The sequence below is a fragment of the Solea solea genome, chromosome 7 (assembly GCF_958295425.1).
Source record: "Solea solea chromosome 7, fSolSol10.1, whole genome shotgun sequence".
Lineage (NCBI taxonomy): Eukaryota > Metazoa > Chordata > Actinopteri > Pleuronectiformes > Soleidae > Solea > Solea solea.
This window is the reverse complement of record NC_081140.1, coordinates 24471376-24483872: the sequence shown is the minus strand read 5'-3', so window position 1 is coordinate 24483872 and position 12497 is coordinate 24471376. Positions and strand designations below refer to the sequence as shown.

General features: G+C 40.2%; 1 protein-coding gene across 1 annotated transcript in view; it reads right to left on the bottom strand.

The window, feature by feature from the left end:
• gbe1b (glucan (1,4-alpha-), branching enzyme 1b) overlaps nucleotides 1-12497 on the bottom strand; it is a 150242-nt gene that overhangs the window by 122605 nt on the left and 15140 nt on the right. The window contains exons 3-5 of the mRNA XM_058633707.1: nucleotides 9769-9884; nucleotides 7170-7295; nucleotides 3997-4132 (exon numbers count right to left, since the gene is read on the bottom strand). Coding sequence (XP_058489690.1) covers nucleotides 3997-4132; nucleotides 7170-7295; nucleotides 9769-9884 — 378 coding nt within the window. The remainder of the gene's footprint in view (nucleotides 1-3996; nucleotides 4133-7169; nucleotides 7296-9768; nucleotides 9885-12497) is intronic.

The window sequence follows — 12497 nt, the reverse complement described above, 5'->3', positions numbered from 1 at the left end:
CTGTGATGACTCTGCCCACGTTGAGTAGGTACCATTCTCACGGAAAGGCAACCTAAAATGTGCCATGCCACCTACTTAAATGCTCTCCTAAAGACTTATCTTACCCCTCGACTACTCCGTTTATCAAAGGATTGTCGTCTGGCGGTGCCGACACCCCCGCGCAAGACAATCCAGACTCTTTTCATGGGTCGTTCCATGCTGGTGGAATGACATACCGAGCACTACCAGAACAAGAGACATGTCTATCTTCAAGAAGCTCTTGAAGACCCAGCTCTTCCAAGAGCATCTTCTGTCCAAGCACTAACCCTACTCACTCCCCTGCACTATAGACTACTTCTATGTAGCTTATTCCTCTTTTGTAAATCGCTTTTGGATAAAAGCATCTTCTAAATAGCTTAAATGTAAAAATGTAAATGTAAAAAAAGAACTTGAATGCTCCCATGCCAGATTACAGCTATGGCATTGTCTAACTGTAAATACTTAGGAAATTGGCTGAGTTTAAACCACTGGAACACGTACGATCTGTTATGCAGTGCGTGTGTAAAAAATAGCTCAGCATCTTTATTATGAGGCACGACATCCTGTCTTTAAGGACGGTCTAATTTCCTGCACTTACCCGAGGGACTCTCATTCTTGCCAGCTCATAATTTCTCTTTAAATAACTAATTGCTGCTTAGATCATACAGCAAAAAAAAAAGAAAAAAAAATGCAAATAATCCTCATAATAGATGAGGAGTACGGCAGTTTTTCAAATAACAAAGTATTAATTTAAAAATCCCCCCGTAGTCCGCGTCGAGAAATATTACAGCTTGATTGTACTTGACCTCTTATCAGTCACACTGTGATTCCGGTAGCTCCAGGCTTTCACTTTTTTTGCCTCTTTTCTTTTTTGCGTCATACCTAAAGACAAGCTGTGGCTACGGGGGAAACACCATCTATCAGAGTCACGAGGTCATGTAAAACATTTCACAAACAAGCCACACACACACACACAAAATGCTCCTATGAATAAGAGAACAACCAGCTTTTAAACTGCCACTGAGCACTCCAGAGGGGTTTTTTCCCTCTGTTGTGTAAAACAAAGTTATTTATTTATATCACACTTTTCTTTTTAGGGTAGAGAGTGAGAGAGTAAAAGAGTAAAACATTTTTTGAAGGAGTATGACAAAGAACTGAGGTGAGAGGAAGATTCTCTCTTTGTTATATATATTTATTTATATACTCTCCACAGTCAAGAAAATGAAATGGCAGGCATCACTACAGATAGTCGGAGTTTACCCTCCTGGAGGATCCTATTGTGTACATTCCCTCAGCTGCTGCAGGTGCAATTCTTTGACAGCGTTTTTTTTTTTTTTTTACTCCTTTGCCACGAAACACGGTGACACGACCAAGGAAGACGAGCGACGATCAGATTGCTTGTGCTTTTGCTCTGCCAGTCATAGCTGTACCTTTTAATAATGTCACCGCCGCAGCAGCAGCAGCAGCAGCAGCAGCAGCGGGGCTGTATTTAAATGCAAAATAATGCCACATCTCGCGCGAGCTGAAAGGCAAACAACGATAGGGATCTGTTCCATAAGGTTAAAGTCACATTTGAATTTGTATCTGTGCGGCGGTTTGAGTTTATTATGAAAATTAAATCGTACATCACCGATAGAGATCAGCGGCATGACAAGATTACAAAATTTTTGCGGGGTTTGCGGGTATTTTTTTTCCTATGTGAGGAAACCGTTTCCTGAAGCATGTTTGATTTATTTTCATCAGTGCACAGAGAGTGAAGAAAAGAAAATCTGATTATTATTAGGGTTGGGCGATATATATATCGATAAACACTTCCACGATATCAATAGAAAAAAACGTTTGATAGGATGTTCAATAAAAAAAAAAAGTGCTAGAAAAATAGACGAAGCAGGTTTGGTTGCATGAACAAACTCAGTCCCTCCCTCGAAAACCAAGTTGCTACCATGCAACATTCAGTCACTGAAGAGATGTATGAAGTACTATAGAGACCAAGGCTTGGGTAAAAGTACAAGTATTCAAGTATCAGTGTTCTTTAAGCACTACACTTAAGTAAAAGTACTAAAGTATTCAACGTTTTTTGTACTTAAGTATTGCAAGTAGCTTATTTTAAAATGTACTACTCAAGTACTGAAAGCAAAAGTAGAAGTATTGTGTTTATAAATACAGGCATGTGATAAGGCAGCGTGATTTATATTTGGTAAACAGTAAGCTATATAGGTCATAAAATAAAAGATAGTTGATGTTAGCTTAATGATAGCCAGCTAGTTAACGTTAGCTTAGCTGCTAAGTGAACACCGCAGCATGTCAGGAACCACAGGTAGCTAGCTACTTAGCTAGCGCTTACGGACCTTATTGATCAGGTTTAGATAATAGAGTAGCCTACTTATATTTTTTATGAAGCAACTAGGGTTAGGGTTAGCTTTCAGAAACTGTTGAAATTTCCCCAATAGCACAAATCGTTGTGTAATTACGGTAATGCAAAGTGAAGTCTGCGTTACACTCTGTGTTAAAGAGTTAATGTTTTTGACTTCTTTAGTTGCTTTTTTTCTATCGTGTTCTCCCTGTGTGAGGGAGCCAGATGCCCTTCCTGACACAACCTTCCCATTTATCCAGGTTTGGGACCAGCACTAGGAGCACACTTGATGTGGCTTCCTGTGGCTGGGGTCAGTTAGAGTGTCCAATTAACAATTAGCAATGGGGATTGGGTACCTTGCTCGGGGGTGCCCCAGTCCTTGACCTGGCGTGGATTTGGATCTACTGCTTACAAGCCTAATTCCCTTCCGCTTGTCCACACTAACCGTAACCCTTATTGCAGTAATGTCACTCGCGTTGTTGCAGGAAGCCGGAGAATCAGCGGAGAGAGTTGGAAAAAACACCTGTACATAAGTTTCCATTTTTTGCCGTGTTTTTGGACATTTTAAGACAAAAGCTAAATATGTGTTATACTGTTCAAATTTGTGTATTTTTTCTCAATTAAACTTTTTGTTTTTCTCCTAATTTTTTAGGGCAGTCTGTGGCCAAGTGGAAAGGGAACTTGGCTTGTAACCGGAAGGTCGCCAGTTCAAGTCCCCACCAGGTCGAAAGGGCTACCAACCCCCATCGCTACTCAGTGTGGCAGCCCACTGCTCCTAATTCTAGGATGGGCCAAATGCAGAGAAATAATTTCCTTAAGGGGATTGATGAAGTATCTACTTCAATACACTATTTTGACATGCAGTAAACTGTAAATAACTGCCAGATAATTCTTGAAAATGGGCAAAAGAACTTAGTCACAGGACATCTGGCCCCCTTTAATGGTTAAAATAAGCTCCGGTATTAAAGGGTTGTATTTTATAGTAGCAGTTTTTTTTTTAATCATCCTTGCTTGACTGGATGATGCGAGAACGTGGGGAAATGGCTTTCCTCCACTTTTGGCAGCCCGAGTCAAGATCATGGAAATGAAAACAAGTTGTCAGTTTTGGCGGCATAACTGCCGTGTGCTGTGGAGCCCACTTTACAAAACACTGTCTAACGGTCAGATATCCCCTTCAGGCCATGCTGGTAAACATGATGTTGACTTGCTGATGTGGTTTTTGTGCAGAGGGAGTGTGACAGCTTTGCCACTGGAAATCCTGCTGCAGCATTCAGAGGAGCCGGGGAACGCGAGTCGGTCTGTGGCCCGGCGTTGACAGAGATGGCGCATGACACAGGGCAGCTAAAAATGGTTCTGTGACCCCCTCCCTCCCCCTCCTCCTCAACTATTGTTTCTCCAAAATAAAAATCACATACGTGGCTGATTCTGACCTGAGATATTGGGTGTATGAGGTGTTTACATATATCAATGAGACAGAGGAGATGAGGAGAATCACTGCAGGATGATTGCTGTGCATTTTATTACACACCAAGACAATGAGAGTGGGGTCAGAAGGGGAGATGGCAGTTGTGTGTGTGTGTGTGTGTGTGTGTGTTGAAGGGGTAGAAAGAGCTTTCACGTCTTACCCAGGTCTTTTATTCGAGGGAGCACGTTGACAGTGAAGTTGGTGTATGAGGCGACCTTTCCCTCTGGTGAAGCGATGCCAACATGAGCCTCATATATTCTTAGGCTCGCTGGCTTCTTGGGCCGCGGGTGAATTTGCTGGAAGAGAGAAGCAACAGCACATGATGTGATCATGAGTTTAAGAGGGTTGTTTTCTTAACCTTTCTCCCATGTTCCATGAACCCTTCCTCGTTACAATGTCAGCAGTCCAACGTGACAAACGTATTTTAACTGTTTTTATATTAACACACGCAAAAAAAATGAGAACTTGAATTCGTTTTTACCTTTTTTTAAACTATGAAACAAAGTAATGTACCATCTAGTGGTTGACATGTGTAACTGCAAGGTACTACAGGCGAAAGGTAATAAAAATAAGTTTTTAACTTTCAGTTTTGTAATTAAGTTTCAAACTGCTGTAAAATATATAAGATAGACTCAAATTAAATTAAATTAAATTATGTTATTTTTATTTCATCTCATAAATAATGAGATAAAATAAAAATAAGTTTTTAACTTTCAGTTTTGTAATTAAGTTTCAAACTGCTGTAAAATATATAAGATAGACTCAAATTAAATTTAATTAAATTATGTTATTTTTATTTCATCTCACCTGGTGTAACACACACACACACAGGCCTTACATTTCAGTATTTGCACTTTAATTTGTTTATTTTAATTCCTAAATTGTTATTTATGTCAATGGATAATCGCTGACTTTATTGTGAAGCTAAACCTTTCAAATAATACATGGACCCGCAGTTATTCCATCGTCATATATCAAAAACTAAAAGATCTGTATGTTTTGACGTAGAGCCGCAAGTCTTTTTGAAACCCTCGGGTTCAGAAATGATTGTTGAGCTTACGTCTGATTTTGGTCTGACATGGTAATTTCAAGTTCTTTCAGTGATACACAGAGTATAATTGGGTGAATTTCACTGAAGTTTTAATAATACATTGACCCTCTTTCTGCAACAGAAACAGGTTTTACTACTTACGAAGCACATTGAAAGCAGCATACAGGTGATTGAAGCCATTCACGGTGGACCCCGTCTATTTCCTCCACAGCAACTCAAATTACACTAAAACACTGTACTTCCATACATTTTTATGATACCCATAACTTCCTCGTGATTATTACGATAACTTTAATAAACACAAAGGCCAGACACCATGTGTGTGACAGACAGTGCATCCTTCAGCTCACTCTAACTGTGTGGGGTTCATGTGTCAGGACTGGACCGGGTCAATATTCTGTCTGGCTCAGTGGAGTTCAGACAGAAAATAAAAGCCCCACTCTGTTGGTGTAAGTGAGTATGAGAGTGATTTTCCATCTGCTGCGTGAACATTATATAGTCTTACACATTCATTTCATATGACGGTAATTTCTGACTGGGAACATCAAAAGTGAGACTCATAAACCACTCGAAATGTACTGAAAGTGTTGATTTGCTCTTCTATTTATTCAGATTATATAATGAGGCCAATAAGATGAAAAACACAATATTTATGCTTTAGGAAAGTTTTTAAAATTCAGATTAAACTGAAAAATTGGAGGGAAGGTTAAAGACGCTAAAATTAAAAGCACATTGGTTGATTTATTCTTAACCATAAGGTCAAAGACAAAGTGTGAGCCTCAGCACCAGTCTCTTACGGCAGCAGAGGCTGATAATAGTTCTGGGCTTTAAATATTAAAATATCTATGATTCACTGTGGTGGAGTTGCACAACAGGAGAGGGATTTGTTTTATACATAGAACAAATTTCCTGATGGCTGCCCACCAGGCCTTCTGAGCCCACTATCTGAAGCACATGATTGCCACTTGAAACTAAAGTGAACATACTGCTGGTAAAAGAGCTCCTGTAATTAAAATGATGACAAATAACAAACAATAAAGACAGCAAGGGGGTCTTGAATAGCCTCTTAATGTTTTACTTGCACATACTTGTAGGGCTGCAATGATTATTTGATGATTAATCAATAACTAAATGAATCATCAACTACTTTGATAACCGACTAATCGGTTTGATTGCTTTGTTTTTCATAACCAAAACAAGCTTTCCTGATCTTACAGCTTCTTAAATGTGAATATTATTCTGGCTTTTTTCCTCCATATAACAAAGTAGTATTACTTTGTAATATGGAGGAGTATTGAGTATTGAGTATTAGAGCAACATGTACAAAAAAAATAACATTTAAGTAATTCATAATTCAGAGATTAAAGTCATAATTCTTACGTTAATCACAGAATGAGGACCGTAATCTCAGAATTCTGACTTTTTTCGCTCAGACTTCTGATTTTAATCTTAGAATTATGACTTAAATCTCAGAATTATGACCTTAATCTCAGAATTCTGACTTAAACCTCAGAATCATGATTTAAATTTTAGAATCATGACTTTAATCTCAGAATTCATGCTGCTTTACATGTGGCCCTTATACTCTTCAGTAACAAAGAAATCATTAAATCTGAATAATTTTAATTAGTGGACAAAACAAGACATTCAAGGTTTGGTAAACACAATGATCAACCTTTGTCAACACTTGCTGACATTTTATGGACCAAACAAGTAATTTGATTAATCAAGGAAAGAATCGACAGATGAATCGATGATGAAAATCATCCTTAGCTGCAGCCCTACACACTTGTGCCAAGGACATCACCCAGCATTGAGATGCTCTCTGCTCAGCAACACTGAGAATCCAAGTTAGGAATTACAGGGTCAGACATGAGATTGAAAGACTGCTGTGATGGAAAGCGCAAAACATGGGATAAACAAGCGAAACAAAGAAGTCTGAGTGTCTAACAAGAGAGGATTACCTTCAAATCCAACCGCGGATGTTATTAAAATAAATCCTATCTCCGTAATGTGTTTTTTAAAAATGAAACTGCCTCATTTTGACTCAGACTTCTCTCCACTTTTACCTCTCCTAGAACCCAAAATTCTGCTGATGCAAAACACACCAATCATTGCTGTTTTCATTAAACAAGGTTCTCTTGCAACATTGACAGCTCAGAAAAAGCTTCCTGTAGCAAAAAAAAATCTCCCCCTCTATGACTCAGTGAGCCATTTTTTTTACTAAACAAAAAACAGATAAATGATTCTCCAAAAAGTTGTATATTCAAATAATAACTTACAATATAAGGCTGAAGAGGGTCCCAGTGAACCCAGTCGTAGATGACCGATTTCTCTTCCCTGGTCACATACTTTGCCCATGGTGAGATGCGGTACAGTCGCTGACCGTCCTTAGTGTGGACTACCACCTGGAAAAAAATAAGATGAATGAGTGTTCTGTGACAGGGAGGAACTTAAACAACGACATAGAGAGGGAAGAATCGCAAGACACGACAGGCACTTTACATAAAAAGAGAGGAAAGGGACAGCAACACCGTCGGTAATGAGCAGACAAAAGATACGGAGCAGTAGAAATCTGTGATAAAACTTACTTAAAATGTCTCCTTCTTGTACAATGAATATAATATAATATAATATAAACCAGCTGCAGCTTAAAGGCTCTAAAAACACAGGTGTCACGTGTTCTCTGTTATTACTGCACACGCCTGTGCTTCAATGTGCACGTTTTAATGTCAACATTTATTTATATCTTGCAGACACGAAATGCTGATGTAAAACTGTGCAGTTATTACACAGAAAAAGAAACGCCCTCGTTCACAACACACCTTCATCTTTATTAATTGGATCCCCATTAGTCGCCACTATGGTGACAGCTCGTCTTTCTGGGGTCTTATACATATAGAGTATATATACAGTACATATAAATAAATAATATATATACATATGTATATACATATGTATATATGTATATATATATATATATATATATATATATACATATATATACATATATATATATCTCTCAAATCATAACATCAGTATGTACGCATCTTTTCTTAAAAAAATTGAAATAATCGTGCAATTTTTTTTGAAGTAAAAATCAAGTGAAAGACAGCCAGAAGAAACAAAAAAACAAGGTAAAAAAGAAAAAGTCAAAACAAACCATCGTGATTTCATGTGTTTGTCGAGAGCTTTGAAGCTCTCAAAGCCTTTTCACGGGACTCTCAGTGGGTCACTGATGACAAAAAGCTGCAGGATTTAGTCGAAAATCCTGTTGTTGTGGATCTGGATTAAATTGTAATTATGCTGTGTTTTGTTTTGTAAAAAGGTGCAGGCTTCTCCATTTTAGCCCCTCTCTTGGTAAAAGGGATTGGAGCCAGGGATCAATTTGGAAGAATCAGAAATGTGAATCATTATCAGTTCGCCTCTCGTCCATTATGTCCTCGATTCGAGGATTGGAAAGGAGTCAAAGTATAGTTTGGAAATCTAACTGGCAAGCTACTTTGCCGCCATCAGTAAAATAAGAGAGGAGAAAGCCAGCGTGAGAGTTCAAAAAGCCCACCAAGAAAATCGATCTTGAAGAGTTATCCACAGCATGTGTTCGTCCTGAGAAATGGGCATTAGAACTCGGCTAATTCTGGCAACTGTTGTGAAGTAATGACTGTTCCAATGCCACCTGCCTGTGAGCCTTTGGCCAGGCCCCCCCTCTGGGGTTTTTTCATTATGGCCAGGCCACCTGGGGGTGAGCTGCCTGGCTCTGCTTATGACATGCTTCACAGTTTATAGGATTAGGAAAAGATAGTTGGATAAATGGACTAGCATTAAGCCTGACAGAGCCAGGGCCCTTCAGACAAATTGGCCAGCATTAGGCACATTAAAGAAAAATCAGACTGCTCGAAAGACTAAGGGTTGCATGCCCAAGAAAAAGAAAAAAATAAACTGAAGTGCCAACCAATTTGCAAGCAGTTAGGTATGGATGAAAATGTGAGCATTCAATCACTTCAGTTCGCCGGTCTTTAAAGTCACGAACAATCACGACCATAAGATCTGGGTGTAAAAAAACTGTACCCACAAAAAGGACATTGATTGTGCGTGGACACAAAACTGGGCCCCGAACAAAGGGGACGGAAGGGCAAACTGCTCTACATGAGAGTGATTGCAGCGAAGCGTGTGCTTCCACGAGGGAGTGCTGTGGAACTAATTCTGAAGTGGGGCTCTCAGTGCGACAGCCATTCATAGGCAGCGGGGGTGCACATGGGAAGGCCAGGTGCCAGCATTTCCATCTGCTTCTTATCGTCCTTAGACTGACCTCCGCTGACAATGGGAGCTGGGCAGCCTGTCTAGGGCGCGGGAGCATGCCAACGCTGACCCAGTCCCAAGGAGAGTGGCGCCGCGCTGCCATCCACTCCTCGTCTGGCATCTCACTTCAAGATTATTTCTCGTCCATGCTGTTTACTTGGGAGACAATGCATAATGGGAGGTGTGTCTTGTGCATTTAACCCTGATGAATTATTTACAAGCGCTCGAAAACAATCGTCTACATCCGCCACGGCTGGCGTTTTGCACCAAACAAACACAGCACTGTGTCCTGAGGGTTACCTGCCGCAGATGGGAGTTGAAACAAAAGCCCGCAGTTGGGCTCCTCAGGTGTATCTGCTCTCCACTGTGCAGACTGTGTACACACGGTAATCTCCCTTCTGTGCGCTGTCACTGTGACATGTCGGTGACGGCGACACGCCAGGTTTCCTCTTGGTTCATAAGACACCACACATGACAGGCAATCTCCCTTTGCACATTACCGTGACACGTTCCCATACCGCCGTGGCAACATGACACCTACTGAGGGAGCGAAAATAGGCATAAAGATGTTCTGTTCTCTACCTTGAGTTTGGAGTTATGATCCACAGCTGGAGACTTGTCATGTTTGGGCGGTATGATCAGTTCCCACTTTCCAAAGTCTTTCTTCTGGTAGGGGTGAGAGAATTTGTCCCAGGCATCTGTGTGGACACAGAGAGGATTTAAACAACACTGATACAAATGGTTTTTGCATCATGGAATCATATTTTGTCTGAAATACAGCACGTATATATTATGGATGTCACTTTTCTCAAGCAAAATATAACGTGTCACACATTTCCTTCAAAGGTAAGAAGAAAATTCCTTCGATATGTGGATAATTACCTCCCGCACACACACAAATTACAAAATGATCTATTATTATCAACACATGTTGCGTTGCTCATCCACAATGCCTCTGTGGATAACTGATTTAAGGTCAATCTGCGCTCAGAGCGCCCTCTGCTGCTTCAGACGGTTTTCTGTACTTCCAGGAAATTTGAATTTGAATTCAAATGACAGCCCAAGTGGGTTTTTTTAATAGAATAATCAAAAATAGAATAGTTCAGAAGTAAGATTAGCATGACTGAATTATAAACCAAATAAGATAATATGACCGTGATGCCATTGTTGTTGTTATTTTCAGCTGCAAGCTTGGTAATGAGAAATAAAATAGGCTAGAATGAATGAAGAATGAGAATGAACTCGTTCAAATGAAAATGCATGGTATAGTTGTATGTTTTTATTGAGTTCAATTTGTAGGAACTAGTGACATCTAGGGATAGGACTGCAGATTATGTAACATACATACTAAAGAACTCCCTAATCCCGTTCCTAACCTAACCAAACTGTACTATATGTATGCCGTGTTTGTAGGTAGCGTATTGGTTGACTCCTTTCTGTGTGGATAGTCCCTTAGCATAACGTAGCACTATGCTAGCATCCACAGCGTAATGCTATATTATGCTACGTGATGTAGCATACATAACGGGCAGTCTTCTGTGAGTGTTGCAATAACTTAATCGATCAACTTGTGTGTGTGAAGTTGTGATGAATCATGTCAAAGTTAGCTAGCACTGGATTCTATAGCCGATAGGAAGTGATCACTACACCGTTCTCCATCGTCTATGCTCGCTTCAACCATTGTTTTATGGGAGTGATCCACCTCCACCCGTCTCTCAGAGTCTTTGTTGATCTGGTAAAATGCTCTCCCAATGCTGTGTTTCCATCATGGTAGAGTACGGTATGATATGGTTTGGAATGCTACAGCCCTGGGTTAGGCTTGCTTTTGGATCGATAACAGGACCTTTACTTGGTAGGCGGGGTATGGGCTGTGCCCAGTGGCCACGTAGCAGTACTGGTGCGACGGTAACGAACAACAACATCGAACGCGACGCGACAGACAACACTAGACAATGGACAACAGTGGAGGACATCCAGCAACTTGTGTGAGAATAGAATGTGGATGTTGAAGAAACACCGGTCACAAGTGAGTTGCGTTTTTCTGTCGCCCAATCAGCCAACTGTCGGATTACTCTGGTAAACCCAAGGGAAGGGTATCAAAAATGGAACTTTGGTGGCCTTAACTCACCAGACAGGATGTCGTCCTTTGTGTAGTTGGTGCAAAACATTGTCCGTCCAGGCTGCTGATTTCGGCCTCCAGCGGCAATGGCTGCAGCGTAATCTTACGGGGCAATCGTGCCATTCTGAGTTACATCCACAAGTGCTTGTTCTCACCAATAAATGGCTCGGATTGTTATTGTAAGAGTCTTGCAACCTTACTGGAGCAGTAGGGTCACTCAAAGTACTCACTCCTCTCTCCAACTCTCACAGCGACCAACTGTGAATCTTTTTATTTTAAGGCTAAAGAGAGACAAATGATTTTTATTTCAAAGTAATTAAACATTTATCCAAACATAAAAAATGAGAAGTATATGACATTTATGCCATTAAAACCTCCTAAAAGTCACACACACTGGACCTTTCAAGTCTCTATATGGGGCTGGGCGTTATGGCCAAAAAGAGCATCACAATCACAATAAAACTAACCTCGATGTGGATTTGCACCATCTATATTGTCCTAATCATTATTGTGTTATCGCCAAGACCAAACTATATAATTACTATGTGATTATACGCTATATTGTAGCAACCCTGAGGCGTGTAATTATTTCCGAGTGTAAATAGAACAGTTAACAACTTCATGCTGCAATAGTACAGTGATGTTTTGTCACTTTTCCTTCAGCGTCGACTCTCCACTGTGGCTTTCGCACTATTTCAATATCCCCGTGTGGTCACAGGACCTCTTTTTTTTTTTTCCGACACTCGCTCTTCACACATTTCGTGTCTCTGCGTTTCCCTCCTCTAAACCCTTTTACACACTTTTATGCGGTTGTTTTTTTTTAGCTTGATGCTGCTCCCTCTGTATTCTCTGACTTTTGCAACAGTGTGTAAAAGCAGCAGACTCAGTGATCTAAAAGGCAAACTGATAAAAACACCACTTCACCGCTCATTGAATTATACCTCCTGAGTGAACAACGGCGAGGCATTAAATTCATAACCTGCTGATACCACATTACCGACCATCATTGACTGACAGGGATATATAACAACTCAAAACATTTATTATAAAGTGACCACAATTGGCACATCAATTTAAGGCTTTTGTTTATAGCATCTAATCCATATCTGCTTGCGATGCATGAGCAGAAACAACGAGGATAGAAAATTAATCACTGCAGATGCTTCAGAAGTGACCAGCACTTTTCACAGGC